Source organism: Esox lucius, chromosome 1 (assembly GCF_011004845.1).
Source record: "Esox lucius isolate fEsoLuc1 chromosome 1, fEsoLuc1.pri, whole genome shotgun sequence".
Lineage (NCBI taxonomy): Eukaryota > Metazoa > Chordata > Actinopteri > Esociformes > Esocidae > Esox > Esox lucius.
In genome coordinates this window covers 35,522,558-35,544,514 of record NC_047569.1, presented here as the reverse complement: position 1 = coordinate 35,544,514, position 21,957 = coordinate 35,522,558, and the positions used below count along the sequence as shown (strand labels likewise).

At 44.5% G+C, this 21,957-nt stretch overlaps 1 protein-coding gene across 8 annotated transcripts in view; it reads right to left on the bottom strand.

Annotated features, from left to right (window-relative positions):
• The window catches only part of dock10 (dedicator of cytokinesis 10), a 90,855-nt gene that overhangs the window by 30,817 nt on the left and 38,081 nt on the right, over positions 1-21,957 (bottom strand). For all 8 annotated transcript variants that reach the window (XM_034292436.1, XM_034292490.1, XM_034292504.1 and 5 more), the window contains exons 2-13: positions 17,395-17,514; positions 13,853-13,942; positions 10,398-10,480; positions 6,744-6,816; positions 5,711-5,839; positions 5,014-5,148; positions 4,564-4,762; positions 2,557-2,648; positions 2,335-2,418; positions 1,416-1,574; positions 1,052-1,285; positions 327-449 (exon numbers count right to left, since the gene is read on the bottom strand). In XM_034292436.1, coding sequence (XP_034148327.1) covers positions 327-449; positions 1,052-1,285; positions 1,416-1,574; positions 2,335-2,418; positions 2,557-2,648; positions 4,564-4,762; positions 5,014-5,148; positions 5,711-5,839; positions 6,744-6,816; positions 10,398-10,480; positions 13,853-13,942; positions 17,395-17,514 — 1,521 coding nt within the window. The remainder of the gene's footprint in view (positions 1-326; positions 450-1,051; positions 1,286-1,415; positions 1,575-2,334; positions 2,419-2,556; positions 2,649-4,563; positions 4,763-5,013; positions 5,149-5,710; positions 5,840-6,743; positions 6,817-10,397; positions 10,481-13,852; positions 13,943-17,394; positions 17,515-21,957) is intronic.

The following is a 21,957-nucleotide window of genomic DNA, read 5'->3' as shown; positions in this document are numbered from 1 at the left end:
CATTGTACATTTTTCTCAACGTTTACTCACTTACGCACATTACAGACTTTCCATAGACAGACTTACTATACATGTTGGGGGATTCCCAGATGATCTACATATTCAAGGTGAAGTAGTACAATGTAACAGTGAAGTAATGAGGTGTAACTATGGTATAGGAGTAGAGTAGTGTAACTGTGTTCAAGGAGTCGTGTAACTGTGGTGTAGGAGCAGAGTAGTGTAACTGTGGTGTAGGAGCAGAGTAGTGTAACTGTGGTGTAGGAGCAGAGCAGTGTAACTGTGGTGTAGGAGCAGAGCAGTGTAACTGTGGTGTAGAGTTGCGCCACCTTGCTGGAGTCTGTGTTTTTGATGTATGGCTCTGTTCCCACGGCGATGTTTCCCATGAGCACCTTTTCCACTCTCGCCACTAGAACGATGTCCGTGTGGGGATTCGTCACTGACAAGATGGCCTACACACAAACACGCACACGCACAGTGTTTCATTTCGTCCAGTTATCCCATCTTTCTTCTGACTCATCCCTCATTCTCTGTGTTGCAATATCCTACAAAGGTGAATGGCTATAGAGTTTTATTCCCATGGGTATACTCTAAATGAATGGCTATAGAGTTTTATTCCCATGGGTATACTCTAACAGAATGGTTATACAGTTTTATTCCCATGGGTATACTCTAACAGAATGGCTATAAAGTTTTATTCCCATGGCTAACAGAATGGCTATACAGTTTTATTCCCATGGGTATACTCTAAATGAATGGCTATACAGTTTTATTCCCATGGGTATACTCTAACAGAATGGCTATGCAATTTTATTCCCATGGGTATACTCTAACAGAATGGCTATACAGTTTTATTCCCATGGGTATACTCAAACAGAATGGCTATACAGTTTTATTCCCATGGGTATTCTCTAACAGAATGGCTATACAGTTTTATTCCCATGGGTATACTCTAAATGAATGGCTATACAGTTTTATTCCCATGGGTATACTCTAACAGAATGGCCGTCGGTACACCCCTTCTAGCAATCATCTATCTACAGCTGCATTGTACCTGCTGGGGGAAACGGAGCCAGGCATCCAAGTCTGGACTAAGGTGACAGTCTCCAGGTCTCCTCTCTGCAGGAGAGCTCTGGCCGTTCTCCTGCCCCAACCCATGCCCTCCTGCCCCGGCCCCGGCCAGCATCTGACGCACGGCCTCGTGGTTTAGGTCGACATGGAAGTCGGCCGACACCTTCCTGCCCTCACGCACATCCAGCAAAGCAACCGTCACAAAGAAGGGCTCAATCTGTTGGAGACATTGTACGTAAGTACTGGATTGGAAAGGCTTACCCAAACGCTACCAAAGGTTAACAACGGACAGCTTTAAGAAACGATGAGCACGATGATGGCTGTGTGTAGTCGGAAAGGGGGTTTACGTTTGTGACAGGGCCAGTCTCGGTTTCGTTGACACAGCCCTGAAGCGTCAGGTTGAGGGATCGACAGGTGATCATCAGTCTCCTCCCCAGCTTCTCCTCAAAGGGATGGACGGTAGGGCCCCCCCCGCCAGGGTACTCCCCTCGTGGACTCCTCAACACCTGACACAAACAGGCAGACCACATCAGAGGGGAGGTCACACGAATGGACTGTTTAACAGAGGGCTAAGGTTGACTGTGGTTTGTATAAACCGGGCTGGACCAAAAGCCTGCGAGCCTTAAATGGATAAAGATGCTCATCCCTGACCGAACAGTCCTTAATTAACAGCACAAACCTGCCATACAGAGTACCTACATTAACACTCACAGTGTACATATATTAACCCTCACAGTGTACCTACATTAACCCTACAGAGTACTTACATTAAACCCTACAGAGTACCTACATTAAACCCTACAGAGTACCTACACTAACCCCTACAGAGTACCTACATTAACCCCTACAGAGTACCTACATTAACCCCTACAGAGTACCTACATTATCTTTTCAGAGTACCTACATTACCCCTCACAGAGTACCTACATTAACCCCTACATTAACCATACAGAATACCTACATTAACCCTTACAAAGTACCTACAATAAACCTACAGAGTACTTACATTAACCCTTAAAAAGTACCTACAATAAACCTACAGAGTACCTACATTATCTTTACAGAGTACCTACATTACCCCTCACAGAGTACCTACATTAAACCCTACATTAACCATACAGAATACCTACATTAACCCTTACAAAGTACCTACAATAAACCTACAGAGTAATTACATTAACCCTTACAAAAGTACCTACAATAAACCTACAGAGTACCTACATTATCTTTACAGAGTACCTACATCACCCCTCACAGAGTACCTACCGGGGTGTCAGGGTCCAGGGAGAACAAGTTGAGCCGTTCTTCTCTTCTGGCCAACCGGACGCCTTCCTCAGTCTCAGATATGTACTGAAAGAGAAAAAGACATCCCCACAAACAAAAGACAGAATAAAGCATTAACAGACCATTGCTTGTTGATATTTTTGATATTTTAAGTCAAGGAACTGATACTTTGTGTAGGTCATTGTTGAGCATGTCCCCACCAACCTTGGCCAGCTCTGGGTTGGTGCCATTCTCCGCTGTCTCTTCATTCTCAGGTAAACACGCGTCAGTCACAGGCACATCAAACGGCTCTGGTACTGAAGCAGAAACAGACAGCAGTGTCAATATCTTTAGCTGAAATTCATGCCTACAATTCCTGGCGTTCTGCATGTTATCTATCAGACATTCTGTTTACAAAGTCTGTTGGAACAGATTACCTAGGACCATGTCCACCTGTCCACAAAATCGTATTGGTTGAGATCGATAAGGACAAACTACTCTGAGACTCTTCATAAACACATTAAGTCCCTGGACTCCTATAGTACAGTAAAAGACCTTTCCGTTGCCTCTAATGTAGAATAATCCAGACTTTCACCAGCATCCTTCCATTTAGCCTGTACAGGTCAACCTCTTATAGGGTTAAAACACAGGAAGGAGAGAGGGGACAGACAGGAACTACAGAGGATTGAATGAGCATTGGTCCTCTTCTCTTATCTCTCCCTGACCCTCTCTGTTTCTTTCCTAACCCCCTCCTGTCTTCTCAGCTCATAAATCTCTGCTCTGTCATGATGGAACATAGCAGCGAGTCATCATTTAACCATGAGACCCTGGATTCTAACTAATAGCATTGCTTGTTCATTTATGGATCAGCCTTGGGAGCTCGGTCGGCCAGCACACAGACTGACGAAACTGCACATCACAGCGCCTCCAGGTGACATATAGAAGTTTAGTGGCATACTCAAGACAGCTCAGACAGCCTAACTTGATTTAACACTTTGTTACCACAGTAACACAGATCATTACTACAGCTATTACATCATGCCTAATCGTTTTAACGACCTCAACACCATGCAGTGTGCGCAATTTGTAAGGCTGTATTTCACGCTGAGGAATTTTTTACTATGTTTAAGCCATAAAAATAAAGTTGAGTTTTTTGGCTTGTGTCAGGTCTAATTTCCTGTTGTAACACTGACAATAATGATCAAGCCATCGCAAATGAATTCCACCCTTTCTTAGGCCTTGGCAGGGCATCAGATCACACCTGTTATTATTAGACGTTCTGACACTTCAGTTTGACATTATGTTGGTTCTGCGGTCAACCAAAGGGCCTGGCCCCAGATCACTGTGTTCAGTCTTGCAACTTGGGATGGTTCAAAGTAGAGTGAGGCAGGTCCGGCTGCAGGATGCAATGACTGAGGGGGCCTTTTTCATAAATGAGGGGGCCTATCTGATTCATGTACCATTTGCAGTGTTTATGGGGAAACAAAACTGAGGGGGCACAGAATCTATCGGGAGGGGCAATGCCCCCTTTTGCCCCCCCCGTGTCACCGGGCCTGGAGTGAGGTACTATCCGTGCTTGTCCAATATGATACATTTTTCTATTGTCCATTACAGAAAGTTTAATTCATGTGAAGAGCACCCTGGTCTAGAGAAACAGGGTGATGTTTCCCTTAAATACAGATCAAGGATCAGTTTCCTTGAGAACAACCCTACAGGGTTTCCCTCCCGGGAAAAAAGGACAATATATATATTTTTTTTTTCAGTTAGCATTTTTGATGTGCATATTATATGTTAATAACACATTGATGGACTTACATTGACATAAATAGACAAATGGAGCAGCAGTGAAGTTTCCCTCACAGTGTACCTACATTAACCCCTACAGAGTACCTACATTAACCTTCACAGAGTACCTACATTAACCCCTACAGAGTACCTACATTAACCTTCACAGTGTACCTACATTAACCCCTACAGAGAACCTACATTAACCCCTACAGAGAACCTACATTAACCCCTACAGAGAACCTACATTAACCCCTACAGAGAACCTACATTAACCCCTACAGAGTACCTACATTAACCCTCACAGAGTACCTACATTAACCCCTACATTGACATAAATAGACAAATGGAGCAGCAGTGAAGTTTCCCTTTAACCATTTCTGAAATTCCAATGTGACTCAAGATCAGATTCAAGGGGTGAACTAGATTCTCCTCCAGGGCACTCACCCGGCCGGGTGTCAGTGAGGTCTACACTCTTGCGGTCCAGCTGGGTCGGCGCAGAGGGCCCGTCGTGGGGACTAATTTGGAGGATCCGGGTCAAGGTACTAATCCACTCCTCCATGTCCTGTTCACTCTCCGCCGCCAAGACAAAATACGTCACCTCGTTCATCTTCAACTCAAACGCGTGCTTCCTCAGACGATTATTCTAGAGGAAGTGTTTTGGTTATAGTTAGTTTGACGAGTAATGTTCGATGCTGTATCAGAAGCCACTCATCGTTTAGCTAGCGACTGATATGTTGGAGACCGTTGATCTAAAATCAACCTACTGGAGGCCTATATCTTTCTACCAACTAAGCCATAGCCATGTGTCCAAGTGTTTGGGTGTTTTGTGTGCATTCATGCTGGTAGGTATAAGAGACTGTACAGTCCTCTGGGACCCCGTGGCCCTCCACCCACCTGTACCACACCAGTACACGAGTCCAAGAAGATGCAACCCTTGGGCTCTTTGGAGATCTTCTCATCTTTGTAGAAGTTCATAATGTAGGAGTTATCAGTCAGCTGTGTCAGCTGGAAGTACCTCCTTTTGAACGACTGCCGAGATATGCAAACAGGAAACAGGAAAACGTATTACATCGGCTCCTTAAGCCAGGTGCGTCAGTACAGTTAGACCTGGGCTCTACGTTGACAGAAAGTAATCTCTGAACAGACACGCCAAAACCTCAAAGATGCGGATCTTAAGCACATTAAATCTCTCCGATATGTTGCGAATTTGATTGTAAAGCCTGCAGGGTGTAACAATACATACAGTTGGATGACACTGTACACAAAAAAAACCAGCAACCGGTTTTGGCTCATTAACAACAGCTGGAACTATTGGTGAAAATGAAACAGAAAGTCCACAGCAGCCAGGTGCTACCAGATAGCAAGGGTCAGCAGACCTGAACACAGGCTGCAATAGTAGAAGATAAGATGGAAGGATGAGAAAGAGAATAAAAAGAGTGAAAAATGATAGAGATGAAAGTCAAATACGTGGGTGAAAGAGAAAGAATGAGTGAGAGTAATAAAGAGAGACTAGTAGAGACCTCCCCCTACGGGAGGCAGAGGGAGAGAGAAGACAGGGGATGGGGGGGCTGTCCGTGGCACACTTCCTTACCCGAACAGTGATGCTGTTGTTGACGGTGCTATTAAAGTTGCCTTTATAGAGCCACCCTGACCGAAACACACCAATACCTCCTCCCCCTCCACCTCCCCCTCCTTTAGAGGAGGACAAAGAGGTTGTGTCCTGCAAACAAACAAAAAAACATCAGACATCTTTAAATCAGGATCGACGGGTATGTCCCAAATGTCCACCTATTCCAAAACAGTGCCGTCACGGCTCTCAGCGAAAAGACTGTGCAGTACACAGGGAAAAGACTGTGCAGTACACAGGGAAAAGACTGTGCAGTACACAGGGAAAAGACTGTGCAGTACACAGGGAAAAGACTGTGCAGTACACAGGGAAAAGACTGTGCAGTACACAGGGAAAAGACTGTGCAGTACACAGGGAAAAGCCTACCAACCCAGGTCTACATTACCAGGACCTAAAGAAGTCTCCTCTGTCATCAACAGACACCTGTAACTGGATCAGAGCCCAGACATCAAGAATGCTTATTGATTCTGGCACAGTCAAACTCGGCGTAATTAAGTTTAGACTCAGCAGTGAAAAACAACTGAGGGGATAGACGCCAGCAGCCTGGCGTTGAGACAGTTTAACAGTAGGACAAATCAATGCCTTGACTACCATCATACTCTGGCCTTGGTTAAAAGTAGTAACCTACGTAGCAGGAGATGGGGTGACATTATACCGACATAATATACTGCGACACAGAGATATTATACCGCGACACAGACAGACATATTATACCGCGACACAGACATATTATACCGCGACACAGACATTATATATAATTGTTTCTGTTCTGAAACTGTTGGCAAGATCCACATTAGGTTGTGTGTCTGCTGTGATGGCAATTTCTAAAGTCCAAATACAACACTGCACAGTACTTGAGTTACTGCAAGAGGAATGGATTCTAACACCTGATAAACTGTCTCTATGTCAACAACACGGTCCCTAAAGTGTAGTGCAGGACTAAACCGGTCTAAAGCGGTTCACTTGAAAGGGAAAAGGTTGCATGCAAAGAGCTGACCTCATCCTTGTCCACATCCTCATGGTCAATCTCAAAGGAGTGGGATGGCAACTTCTCTGCCTTGTACAGCTTCCTGTGAGGAGGAAACGGGGGAAGAGAGAAACAGCAAGAGGGAGGTAGAGGTTTAATTTACTTGATTTACACAATTCAGGTTATTTCCATAGGGAATTCAGTAGACAGAGCAAAAGACAATTATGCCTGACTGACCGCAACATGTCTTAAACCATTAGAGTGTCTGCTAGTAGCATTGAAAGGAGGAGAGAGGAGACTTATTCCATTAGCTGCCACTCATTGTTTACACAGGAGCCCCCATCCTCCCAGTTCTGAGTCAAAGCTCTCACTCTGCCCGTCTCACTCTGCCCGTCTCACTCCGCCCGTCTCACTCCGCCCGTCTCACTCCGCCCGTCTCACTCCGCCCCCCCTGGCTAAAATCACTCTCCCCGTCTCACTTCGCCCCCCCTGGCTACAACCACTCCGCCTTACTCTAGCCACCTGCCCCCTTGCTGAAATAAACGTCCTGTCTGTTCGAATCTACTACCTATGAACTCTCCTCCATCTCTCCCTCCACCTTCGCCTCTGCTGCTCCTCCTCACCTTACTCCCTCCTCCTACTCTTCTTAACTCCTTAAAACATCGGTCTCCCTCTCCCCTTCACATCCACACTTCCCACCACTTTCTCCACACACAGGGCGTAAAGTAGTGGTGGATGTGACCTCATTCCACTCCACGAGGGGCTTTGTTTCACCCCACTTCTCCATTACCGATGTCAAACGGGAGGAGGCTATAAAAACAAAAAGACCATAAAAGCTCCAGGCAGAGAGAGACAGGCGGAGTCCCAGATTTAGAGAACATAGTGTACTACTTAACTGCCATTTGGGATGCACTTCCAGAGGGACATCCTCTGTCTGTTGCCCCATGTGATCACATTCAGATGTACGGCCACTTCCCTGGGGTCACATCATAGATGTACGGCCACTTCCTTGGGGTCACATCATAGATGTACGGCCACATCATAGATGTACGGCCACTTCCCTGGGGTCACATCATAGATGTACGGCCACTTCCCTGGGGTCACATCATAGATGTACGGCCACTTCCCTGGGGTCACATCATAGATGTACGGCCACTTCCCTGGGGTCACATCATAGATGTACGGCCACTTCCCTGGGGTCACATCATAGATGTACGGCCACTTCCCTGGGGTCACATCATAGATGTACGGCCACTTCCCTGGGGTCACATCATAGATGTACGGCCACATCATAGATGTACGGCCACTTCCTTGGGGTCACATCATAGATGTACGGCCACATCATAGATGTACGGCCACTTCCCTGGGCTCACATCATAGATGTACCGCCACTTCCCTGGGGTCACATCATAGATGTACGGCCACTTCCCTGGGGTCACATCATAGATGTACGGCCACTTCCCTGGGGTCACATCATAGATGTACGGCCACTTCCCTGGGGTCACATCATAGATGTACGGCCACTTCCCTGGGGTCACATTCAGATGTACCGCCACTTCCCTGGGGTCACATCATAGATGTACCGCCACTTCCCTGGGGTCACATTCAGATGTACCGCCACGTCCCTGGGGTCACATCATAGATGTACCGCCACTTCCCTGGGGTCGCATTCAGATGTACCGCCACTTCCCTGGGGTCACATTCTGTTGTGACAGCGACGTGCCCGTCCAGCAGTATGTTGTTGCGGAGTGCGTCCAGCTAAGCAGACAGGGTCTACCCCAGGACTAAGTCCCATCACCGGGAAAAACCCTGTGTTCATGTTTTAACATAATGTAGGTACTAACTCACAATTCCAAGCTTTAGGTTGGAAACAACCTTTCACTCTAACTAGGAGCTGATTCAATAGAACTGAGGAGTAATCAACTGCTATGGTTTAAAGGGGAATTCATTGCATTCATTACCTCTTGCACAACACATATACTGTATTTAATTATTGATAAATGGTGCATTTCTATGCTCTGTGGTATCATCATAGCAAACCCGTGCTGTCTTTTTAATCTCCATGACTGGGGGGCCCTGGGTGTAACTGGGGGGCCCTGTACAGGGTGTGGGCCTCTGAGCTGGAGACACAGTGGCTTCCCTCTCATATGTGGAATAGGCTGTTTTAGATCTGCTGCTAACTGTGTCCAGGCTAGCAAATATCTCCCGATCTGATGCTAGGCAAATCCTAGAAATATTTGAGGTGTCCTTAAAATAAATGTACACTGTGTATATGTATAACCTCTTCTTGATATGTCGATGACAGTTCACAGCGGTACATTTTGCAGTAGGCCACTGAATGAAACATACTCATAGATGATTAGGAATCATGTTTAGAAGCAAGTTAAAAAAGGAATGCTTATTGTTGTACATGCACAATCTTGTCAGATAATGCATATTCCTGCAACCCTCCTGTTTTGGACATCAATGTCAAATTGTGCCAACCACAATTGCTGTCCCGGGTTCTGAATACACAAGACTCCTGATGCGTGCACATGGCAACGCCACTACAGACCATACTAACGGTGAAGGTAGGGCTATTATACTGTTTGGTGCAAGGACACTGCCCTGTCTCAGGCACACAATGCTGTATGTCGTATCGTCAGCTGATTGTTCAAATCCTGAGCCAAATGACGGCGACAACACAAAAGGCAGTAAAATAAACAACTGACCGCATATTTAGCCATGGAGCATGTTGTGCACACAGAACTCGGGCTGTGAAAATAGCTGACATTTTTCTCATACACCCCAGAAGCCACAGCGCTTCCATGTTTACTCTCACGTTACGTTAAATATACCCCCCAGTTTCTTGCCCTCCATTGATGCCAGTGACTCAGGAACCCATTCCAACACTAGAAGTCAGCGCATAGGTTTAAAACATACGTAGAAAATTAGACATTTAAATTCTATAAACTTAGAAAGGTCATGTGAACTGAACTAGATCCAAAATACAAAAACCCATGGGACACCAGGAGGACATTCCAATCTTCTTGACAGGGGTCAAAAGTCAAACACCCTGGTCTCCTTGGGGTTGAGTGACTGACGCACAGCCTTAACATCCCTGCAGCTGGACAGCTCGTCACTCAACACATAAGCCAACCCATATCAGCCATTTTGTTGGGTTCTCTTCCCATTGTTGACATCACCGAGGAAGCTATTTTCCAAGAGGCATGTGGGCTCCCACAGACCACTGGGCCTGAATAACCAAGGACACCCTATTTACAGAGAGCTGGTCAAATGTAGTGCAGAAAATAAGGGCTAGACTTTCATTTGGGATGCTGTCCCTAAACCAAGGTTTAGCTGAGGTTTTCCGCTGTGTTCGTCCCAGTGTTTATGTGAAGTACGATATTGAAACGTTTGGCAAAGGTTCCCGACAAGACGCTACGCCAAAGCAGGGAAGCTCCGTCAAACACAACTGCCACAACGTCCTGACACTCAGAAGTTCACTAATGGAGTAGCACAGGTACCGTTTGATGCAGAACCGTGACAATATGCACCCGCATCAGTCTGCAAGTAAAGTGTGCTGAATTTAATACAGTTGAGCCACTCAGACCATTTTACCAACAACTTCTGAAACCCAGGGGAACTCCGAGAATGCGGTCAGAATTTCCAAACTGTTGTGAGCATGTCACCGTCTGTACTGACCTGGGCAGTAGTCGGTAGTCCCCGGAGTACTCCTCATATCTGAAATGCACCACGTGCAGCGGTGAATTATAGTACCTGCAGGACTGGAATAGTGTGGGGGGGAGGAGGGGGGAGGAGGGGGGAGGAAGAGGAGAGAAAGGTTGTGTTAATGATTCTGCGTGTGAAGGACAAACAGTTTATGCTTAGTCATTCTTTCTCTCTCTTTCTTCCCAGTTATTTTCAAAATTGTACATTCCCTAAAACCTTAAGTTTATACATAACCCTAAACCTAACCGCAATTCTAGATGTTACCTTAAACATTACCCCTGAGTCCGAAAATAGCCTTTCCCCCAAGGGACTTTTCAGACCCTGTAAGAACAGTAAAACCTGTACACACACACACGCACACACAAATTGAAACAGGGTATGTACATCTCCGTTTTAAATGACTAACAGGCCTCATCCAGCCCAGTGTTAGCCCATGGAGTTTATTCAGACCAGAGCGCTGTGGGTTCTAGTGAAAGTAGTTCCCTGGGACTCAGGGTTCCATCTACCATGCAGACACAGTGCTGTAGAGGGAGGCAGGCTTGCCTTGGAGCCCCACACGCTTCCAGAGTTACCAGATTGAATCCACGATTAGATTAATCAAACCATGCGAGGAACCGGATTAACATTCTGTCCCACGGGCTTGAGTTACAGACTTTCTCTCCTTCACCCTCTTTTGTCTGTCTCTCATCTGCGCAAAATGCACACACATGCAAGCTGCTGCAAAAGAACTCTCACAATCGTAAACACCCACACGTGCACGGACAAACGCGCGCGCACACGCGGTATGCTTTTTTGTGGTTCTTTGGATTATCATGTATTTTCTCTACATTCAGCTCATAAATCAACACATTTAGGATGATAATTTACACACATTCAAAACATATTTAGAACACAATAACATGTCTAGTTTGAGCAGATACTTAAATAGCCATGTTTTTCTTCCATGCCTGTATTTCTCTGCCTCTCACTGTCGCTCTCTCAAATATGCACAAACACAAACAGGTTTAACTATCAAAGTGAGGACTGGCAATTTAATACCCTTACAAAATACATTTTACCATTTTATGTTAACCTTCATACATAAGCTTGGCCTAACCCAATTTCCTAAACCTAACCCTTAGTACCTGAATATAAGCCTAATTCTAACTCCACTTCTAACCCGAACTGTGTAATGTCGTCACTTTCTGTGATTTTCCTTGTCTAACTATAGGCAGTTTCTGTCCTCACTCATGTAGTAAAACAGGACACACAACACACAAAGTCAGCGAACTGTGGCATTGAGGTGTCTGGTGTGATTTCGCATGCAGTTGCTACGGACAGAGAGTATTGCAGGGGCAAGCAACTATTCAGCAATTCATCTGAGTGCTAATTGTTATTGTAGGACGGCCCAAAGAATTATTCTAATAATTATAAAAAGTAATTTGTTCACTGTTTCGACAGAGGAAATGTAATAGAGGAAATGTCTCACACAGATTGACAACATTAGCATTTCTAGGGGTTCCTCAAAATGGTTACAGGGTTAAAAAGATCACAGTCATGACTAGGCACCTACAGTAACCAAGGAGACGCAGTGTCAACTGAGGGCAATTGTCAACTGAGGCAATTGTCAACTGAGGGCAATTGTTAGTCCCAGCTTTTCAGCAACAGATTTTCAAACTAGTCTTAGCTTTTCAACTAGTTCTTGTCTTTCAAATACAGTCCTACCTCAGTTCCAATCCTAGCCTTTCAGCTTGTCCTATCTGTTCACCTACAGACTGAGCTTTTCCTAAAAACTGTCCCGAGCTTTTTAACAACCGTCCTAGCTTCTCACCTACAGACCAAGCTTTTCAACAACAGTCCTTGCGTTGTCAGTTTGTAAACCACAGCCGTGCACAAACACAAGTCCAGACAAAAACACCAGGCAGCATGTGAAATCTCCCTGCCTCCCTGTCAACACCACAGGCCTCAGACTCCACAGGCCCACCCAATAGGTCCCAGCAGACCACCCCTTTCCCCTTCTTCCTCTGCTCTCTTTCTCTTTGTCTCTCTCTCCCTTCCACCCTCCCTCTGGCCCTCCTTACCACCTCCCTCTCTTTCCTCCCCATGCCAGCAGCAGGCAACCTCAGACGATTCAACTCAATAGATGAGCTCACTGGGAAGCAGAATCTCAAGTCAGCTCAGCAACATAGCTCAAACATCACCCCCCCCGCCCTCCAGATGCTGCTAATTCCCACGGAGAAACATGAGCCAGCAGCAATGCCGAACAACTGTACTTCTGCTCCCCTCTGGCTAAGAGGAGAAGGGTCACTCGAATCACGGCTATGGAAAACATGTTGGGCACTCTGTCATTGTTCTTTCTAAACTTCTAGGCTGGCATTACGTGAAGTAGCTTTCATGCAACGTTGTGTGCTTGGAACTAAGTTGCTGCTTGATTGTAGCAGTTCAGTTGCAAGCACACTTGTATTGAACGAAATCTGTTGGATTAAATCCCAACAGCACACCTTTCCTAGATGGGGAAGAAGTGACAAACGCTCCTAATATTGTAATATGTTGTCCCTACTTGGTACTGACATGGGTCAAGCCCAGCGAGCTATATGGAGAACAATGTACTCTTGGAGGAACAGAACTGTGGCCTTGATGTCACTTCCTTATGGGTTGAAGATATAAAGGCATGCAGTCCTCTTACCCACAGAAACTTCCCCTCATGCTAAGCAGTGTAACGAGCCCCCTTAGCTGCCTTCCTTGCAGTACTGCTAACTGTCCTCATAACTGTACTGCTAGCAGTCTTCCTTGCTGTACTGCTAGCAGTCCTCATAGATGCACTGCTAGCTGCCCTCATAGCTGTACTGCTAGCTGCCCTCATAGCTGTACTGCTAGCTGCCCTCATAGCTGTACTGCTAGCTGCCCTCATAGCTATACTGCTAGCTGCCCTCATAGCTATACTGCTAGCTGCCCTCATAGCTATACTGCTAGCTGCCCTCATAGCTGTACTGCTAGCTGCCCTCATAGCTGTACTGCTAGCTGCCCTCATAGCTGTACTGCTAGCTGCCCTCATAGCTGTACTGCTAGCTGCCCTCATAGCTGTACTGCTAGCTGCCCTCATAGCTGTACTGCTAGCTGCCCTCCCAGCTGCCTGGTCATGACTCCTTCATAGCCTTTGCCTGCACCTAAGCACACTCCCTCCCTTGAAAAAGCTTACCACTGGTTTTTTTCTCCATTTGAACAAATACAGCCATGTTTGAAGCATCCATATGCAAGTATGCATACGTTCAAAGTTGCGCACGGACACACACACAGACACACACAGACACACACAGACACACACACAGACACACACACAGACACACACACAGACACACACACAGACACACACACAGACAGACAGACAGACAGACAGACAGACAGACAGACACACACTCACTCACTCACTCACTCACTCACTCACTCACCTGTCTGACCAGCAGACACTCGGCTTTGAGTTCGGCCTCCTGGGGCACGGTGGACTGGAGAGTCCGTCTCTCCAGAGGTACTGTGGACACCTGGGAGCAGAGGGGGAGGAGTCATTATAGGGGAGGAAACCTACAGAGGGGTAGGGACAATTCCATGTCTGGTAAAAGTTAGTGTTCTACTGGCTCAAAATGATTGCAGCATTCAAACAAATGTTCACAAACAACAACGAAAGGCTGTAGCATGTAGGGTTAACGGAGTAGGGCTTCATTTGGCTATCGAGGCCCATGAGGAGGCATGTGGCCTCAATAATGAAGTGGATCCACCCTTGTTTCAGCACCTGGCCCAAGGCCTAGGCTCACAAAACACTTAGTTTTGGGTCGTTGAGATGAAGTAAAAGCAGAGCTGGATTACATTTGACCAAGACCTCTGGGGCAGTGCTCATCAATTCAAAAACACAGAAGTCAAAAATATCCAATGGCTTAAATAAAAGGCTAACAGAACAAATTCCCCCATATTATACCCAGATCTAAGTGTGAGTCGGGAAATACAGCTCCCACTGATTATGACGCACGTTTTGGCAAGTCCCGTGTGATACCACCCTATTCCTTATGCAGTGCCCACACCGTCACAACTGGTGCACTAACCAGAGAAAAGGGGCTGTTGTGAGAACAGACAAGCTCAATCACTCATTGATCTACAAATTAGATTGACCATGTAGCATTCCCAGGGGAAGGGAAGCATTCCCGAAACCCTAAGCACTTAAGAGATACGACAGCAAGCTGCCTGCCTCAACCTTCCTGACCAAGCGCTAAACTGTCTGTCAGAGTCGACACCTCTCTCCCTCACAGACTGTGGTAAAGCGAGAGCCCATGCTACGTCACAAAGTTCCCCGCCATCAATGCTCACTGCAGCGTTACATACATAACTTGGTTTTTGAAAGGTTTAACAGCTTCTGAGAATTACTGTGATCCATTTGGGTGGAGTTGAGACAACGTTACTTCTTCATTTGGGAGCCCTGCCCAACAGGACTTACATATAAAAACCCACTTACGTGCAAAACCATAAGAACAATGTTGGCTTTTGATGCAGTTATACCACCTATTGTATGTATGAGTTCAGACTTGGCCCAAACTTGGACATTTCTGGATGTTAAAATAAAGACCATGACTGATGGATCAAATGTTAACAGATGCAAATGGCTTTTCAGTCTGCAAAAGCTGGTTTTAGAGCGTAGGCTCCTTGCATATAAGACTGGTTGCTTGGCTGAGATCTCAGGATAAAAAAGTAAAATTGTGACCACTTGACCCAAAAGTACCTACAAATACACTGTGACCCCCATAATTATTTGGACAGTGAAGCATACTCCCTTTTGGCTCTTTATTCCAATAGTTTGGACTTAAAAAGCACACGATTACTATGAGGTTAAAGTATAGATTTGCAGCTGTTATTTACACATGGATGCTACCTTCCACTGATGGGGGTACACTTTAAGGAGCAAACCACAAGTTAGCTTCAAAAACACAATGGCCAGGTTACATTTCGCTAAAAAGTATGTGAAAAGCCTAAATTGTACTAAAACATATGTAATGAGTTCTGTAAAAAGATGTTGCAGTAGTAAGATGAGACAAAATTTACTTGTATCAGACTGACGGCAAGAGGAAAGTGTGGAGAAAATACAAGGCATACCAACTTATCAGTGAAACAGGGTCAAGGGGCATATTATGGCTTAGGCATGTGTGGCTGTAGCTGGAACTGGCTCACTTGTCTTCATTGATGATGTCACTGTTGACGGTAGCACTGGATGAATTCTGAAGTTTACCGAAACATCTTGTTTGCTGAAGTAAAAGCAAATGACTAAAGACTTATAGGAGAGCATAGGACTAAAATCTCAAACAAACTGCCTTAGCTACTAGGGACAAAGTTCATATCTGGCCAAGTGAATCTCCAGCTTTAAATCCAGACGAACTTGTTTTTAATTTGCTGAAGATGAGAATTATAGCACACATGTGGTCACAGTGAACGTGCCAAATTAGGGAGGTTTACTACATTTAACAGACAGTTCAACTTAAGTCAGGCACGTTTAAGCATATAGACATGTTTGAAATTTCACACTGCTCCGCTGTAAGTTTGAGCATCAGCAAGCAAATTCTATTTGAAATTATGTTGAGCTACAGAAAGACAGCAACGAAAAGAGAACTGTTTGGTTAGTGAGGGACGTGCGCGTGTGCTTGTTTCAGTATGAACATGCATGTGCACATGAACTCAGAGACTGAGGGTCGAGTAATTTTTCTGGAACCAATCAAAACTAGTTAAGGTGAAATGTGGGTGTCATTGAGGCACTAATGAAATCGCTAATGAGTAAATCTTGGGGAATGAGGCTATTACAATGAGAAATGTGTGTTTGCCTGCCCGTGTGGCTGTTGAAGAACACTGGGGAGGCAGACATGCTTCCCAAAACAGAAACAATCACATAAATAAAGAAGGCACATACACACACACACACACACACGCTGAAATATTGGCATAACAAGTTAAGGTGAAAAGAAAGGACAAATGGTGCTGAACAAGTGGTGGTGTATTTATCTAAATAAGACGAGGGAACACAGACAGGAGATTTGGTGGTAAGTGACTGTAGCAGACAGACATGATGTTTGGTGTTCAGTTTGTCAGTGACAGTAGCGAACAGACAGGAGATTTGGTGGTCAATTTGTCAGTGGCTGTAGCGAACAGGCAGGAAGGTAAACAGGAAGTGTCCAAAGCCCTTTTTAACATGCTGTGTGAAAGCACAAACACAAAAAATAAGCAAAGTGAAAGAAGGAAGTGTGTGTGATTGAGACAAATGGCGGAACAGACTTAAGAGACTGAGACAAAGACAGGTATGTTCACATGCAGCCATGACACTACCACACATCAGCAACAGACACACCAGCCCCAGTGAAACACACACACACACACACACACCAGTCCCAGTGAAACACACACACCAGCCCCAGTGAAACACACACACCAGCCCCAGTGAAACACACACACCAGCCCCAGTGAAACACACACACACACACACCAGCAACATACACACCAGTCCCTGTCACACACACACACACACACACACACACACACCAGCAACACACAAACCAGTCCCAGTGAAACACACACATACACCAGCAACACACACACCAGTCCCAGTGAAACACACACACAAGCAACACACACACACACACACACCAGTCCCTGTCACACACACACAGACACACACCTGCAATACACACACCAGTCCCAGTGAAACACACACCAGCAACACACACACCAGTCCCTGTCACACACAAAAAAACACACGCCAGCAACACACACACCAGTAACACACACACCAGTCCCTGTCACACACACACACCAGGAACACACACACCAGTCCCTGTCACACACAAAAAAACACACGCCAGCAACACACACACCAGTCCCTGTCACACACACACACACCAGTAACACACACACCAGTCCCTGTAACACACACACACACACACACCAGTCCCTGTCACACACACACCGTGAAGTCGTTGTCAGGGAAGAGGAGGAGGTCTCTGAGGGGATCTTCCTTCAGCTCTTCTCCCAGGTCACCGATCACAGCCTCATAGTCCAGGGGGTCAATCAGCTTGGGCTTCTCCTGCTACAACACAAACACACAGACAGACACTTTACTGGACCGATCACTGTCGGCAGTGAAATAAACACAACGGGAAAAAACAGATGCAGAAGTTGCAGACGCAGAATTCAAATCTTGGTCAAGAAGGGGAACGTGTGTTCTTGAGGCGACAATGCACCAGTAGCACAACACTCTGGCCTTTCATCTTGGACTTCTATAATGTTCAATATTCGCGACTTACAAACAATTCTGAGCTCTGAACTAAACTGATACTGTGATTAAAGGTCAGGTCAAATACTGAGGAGTCAGCCCTTCAACAAGTTTTCTTCAACCAAAACACAGTGTAACAAGAACTCTGGACCCAAGAATATCTGTTTATCTTTCACATCAGGGGCATGAATCTTTTTCTGTCCCCAAGCTATGAAAAATGAGCTCGAGCTACCACCTCACTTCTTTTGTTTACTCAGTCACCATTGGATCCTCTACATACACACACACACAGGGTCTTGTCCCAAATGGCATCATAAGCACTAAGGTAGTGTAAATTAGCCCTGGTCAAAGGGAGAGCGCTACATAGAAAATAGGGTACTATTTGGGACGCTCGCCACAAGTCTAGAAGGGCGGGACAGAAGGAACAGAGGGTGAAGTGGTTACGTGTCATGTGCCAACCCCAAACACAAAACGTCTCCATTGCCTTCCGGTTTACTGACAGAAAGAAACATTACATTAGTAACGACAAAACAGAGAAGAAAAAAAATGTATTCAATGATAGATGGGTTGTTGTCAGCTCCACTTTTTTTTTATTATAAGTATTTCTGATTCAAGTGATTAGAAATCTCTCGAATTGCACAGAGGGGAGGTTTACACACGGTCTTATCCAGAGCGACTTATATACAGCTTAAGATAGCTAGGTGTGACAGCACACAGCTCTGTGGTGGTGAGCATACCTCAAAGCAATCATCTGAAGCATTTCCTCTTGCTGCTCTGTAGGCAAGCACCATGGTTATGTAGTGGAATGCAAAGCTTTATTTGGGTGCAAGTGGCGTGTGTGGTAGAGCGGGGTGACATTGGAGATCTGGGGATAGTATGGTATTGAATATATCATGTTGGTGTGATCTGGGTTGGGACCAAGGTGTTTCATTTTGAGCAGGGAGTACATGGGTTTGATTGCTGTGTTTCATTTGGCAAGATGTCGGAGGAATTTTGGGCAAATGGGGTTGTTGAGCTGTTTTGTGTTTAACAGTACCTGAGACGTGTTAACAACTGAGAAAAATACATTTTTGTGTTAGGGTCCCTTTTAACAAATTTTTTTTGTAGATTTTTGTTAACATTCAGTGTATAACTACTGCAAAAAATGTAAACAAATTACTGCTGCAAATAGCTGTTATAGCCAAAATGGCACAAGTACAGACATTAACAATACAGTGATGTTAACAGACACCTACGCTAGCCTATACAGGCCCATCCTGACAGAACGTCAGAAAACAAAAGAGAAAACAAAACGGCCCGGTGTGATCAGATAAAGCTATTTCAGTCCTCCATACAAGAAAAGTACCGTTTAATCATCACAGCTAAAAACAAATTGTGGTGGGAGTAGTGGAGAAATGATTCAACGTTTATTATCTGCTCAGAGGTCCTTTCTCTTAAGTGTGTGTGCATCAAACACAACCTCTGTTCAGTCAGGCCAGGCCCAATGCCCCTCTCCCCCACACACACGGGAAAAAGTTAGAAACCAGGCTGTGAGGTACAAGTATAAGCAGAGTTGGGGAGTAACGGATTACAAGTAAATTACAAAAAAAAACTAACTGTAATCCGTTACTTTACCAACTAAAATATTGTAATCGGATTACCAAATCTTTGCATTGGCTTCCAGTCAGTTACAGAATAGATTTCAAAGTGGTGCTTTTAGTTTATAAATCTCTGAATGGTTTAGGACCCGAATACATTTCTGATATGTTCGCAGAATATAAACCGAGCAGGGCTCTTAGATCCATGAACACAGGTCAGCTAGTAGAGCCCAGAGTCCAAACTAAACATGTAGAAGCTGCGTTTAGCACTTATGCTGTACACAACTGGAATAAACTACCAGAAGATCTTAGGCGTACCCCAAACATATACATTTTTAAATCCAGGTTAAAAACACTTGTCTTCTCACGTGCCTATGACTGAGCACATAAACTTAACCACACTGTTTAGCCATATAGCTTCCCACTTTTAATCTTTATATGTTTTCTTATTGTTTTTTTTATTATTATGATGTATTCATTTGCTTTGATTCATTTGAGTATTTGTTTTTATGTTATTGTTTTCATATATTTTTCTTTGTAAAGCTTTCGATTTATGAATTGTGCTATATAAAATATGCTTGCTTGCTACAGATACTTTTGAAAAGAAAAATATGATTACTTTTGGATTACTTCAATTGAAAAAGTTATGACAGGCTGCGTGCTTGCTTTTTTATTTATTCAATGTTTTAAAGACATTGTTATTTGAACCAAAATAACAATTGAGCACCTCAGTTGTGTGCCTGATCATCATGCGCGAAAACATGGACGCGCATAAGCAGTTTAGTGACTGATGAAGCGCTAGTTTAATTGGTAAAAACAGTGTGTATCTATATTAGCCGACTCCTTTAAAGGTGATTACTTATACTCGACGCATCTTTCTCAGAACAATGATAGGCGACAGGCCTACCTCGTGTTATATATTAGTTAAAGTGTCATTAAGTTCAAGTTTCAAGGTCAAATGCACCGAACAACACAGCCGAGAAGAGTTGCACTGAAAAACTCAGACAGGAATTGGTTTTGAGGATTAGGCAGCTATTTATTAGATAGCTGTAACATAGGGCTGCCTTCAAGATAAAACATTATATGGAATTAATCACAATATTTGAGGAGAAAAGGTGTGCTGGGAAGCACTCTGCCAAAGGATGATGATTTGCATTTGACGCAACCACCTCAAATCCATCCACAGAGATAGGCCATGTGATTCTGCTTGCTTTGCATCTCAGAAAATTCCATCCATTGGTTATCATTGGCTGCTGAAGACACTGACTTTAAACTAAGAGTGCAGGTGTATAATCACAGTTTATTTCTATAATTTGCGATTGAAAATCAATTGCTAGTGGCCCTAATAATCATGTTACGTTCGTGTGTGTAGAACGTATTTGTGTGCGGATGTTCACGACTGCAAACGTGCCTTTGCGTGCCTGGGGTTTCTGTAACGTTTTTACAATGTTGGTCGCTGTGGGGCAAAACATCACTATTAGTGTACGTGCGAAAAGCTACGGATATCTTGATTTTTATAAGTAACAATGTCAATAAAATTTTTTGAGAAATTGACATTTATTTTTCAACAATGTTTTGAAGCAATTAGAAACATGAATAAAACAAATTTAAAAAAAAGGTTAACACATCCTTCGATTTTGGGTTATGTTCAGATAAACAGCCAGATTCTGGAAGGCCGAGGGTTACTGGATTTATTGGAATGACTGAATATCTAACAGGCCTTTAGCGTGTAATATCGATGTAGCCCAATCATATTGAAGTAGAAAGCAATGGTTTAGAAACCAATTTCCAAAGGCACTGTAGACTACACAACCCATAAGGTAAATTGCGAATTCTGTTTTTGGCCAGCTATGTAAACTCTAACATTGACTGATCCCGCAAAGGGTGTTCAACTGGTTATAGGCTATTTTGTTTTCTAATGCCTCTTAATATGAAAGTAATCTAAAAGTAATATTACTGATTACAAATGTGGACAAGTAACTTGTAACGGATTACATTTAAAAAGTATCTTACCCAACCCTGAGTATAAGTGAGGTACGAGTATAAGTGAGGTACGAGTCCACGACAAAGGCTGGAAGAGAGTCATACCCAGAATCATAGAAACCAGTGACAGCCATACTGGGATTTGACTGAAAATATAAAAATGAAAATAGACTTGTTTGAATGAATGAAAGAGAGAGTGTTGACCAGTCTGGAAAACTGTCCGTCAAACAGCTAATGAGGTCACTGTGTTCCATAGAGGCTGGTCCCATCGACCCCAGCACATGCTTGGCTAATGCCACTCAGGACAACATGGGTTAGAATCTGACCCATAGTCCTTTAGACTCACAACATCTGACCTTTTCTCACACTATCTCTGACCTCACACTATCTCTGACCTCACACTATCTCTGACCTCACACTATCTCTCACCTCACAAATATTGCATTTCTCTGTGCGTGGCCAGTCAATGGGGATGTGCCATAGAGACCAAGTGGGGTCAGGGCTACACATGAATTAGCATTTTATATTCAGCTTTCATTCACACTGGGGCCATGTCACCATCCTACAGAGCAGAGATATGAGTTTGGCCTATTCAGATTTGACCACTGGCCTGATGAAAAGAACCGAAGGGCTATATCGTGAAACGGCACCCCTTCTGTTATGGTCTGGTTCTGTTCCTCCTTACACTTGGATTAAA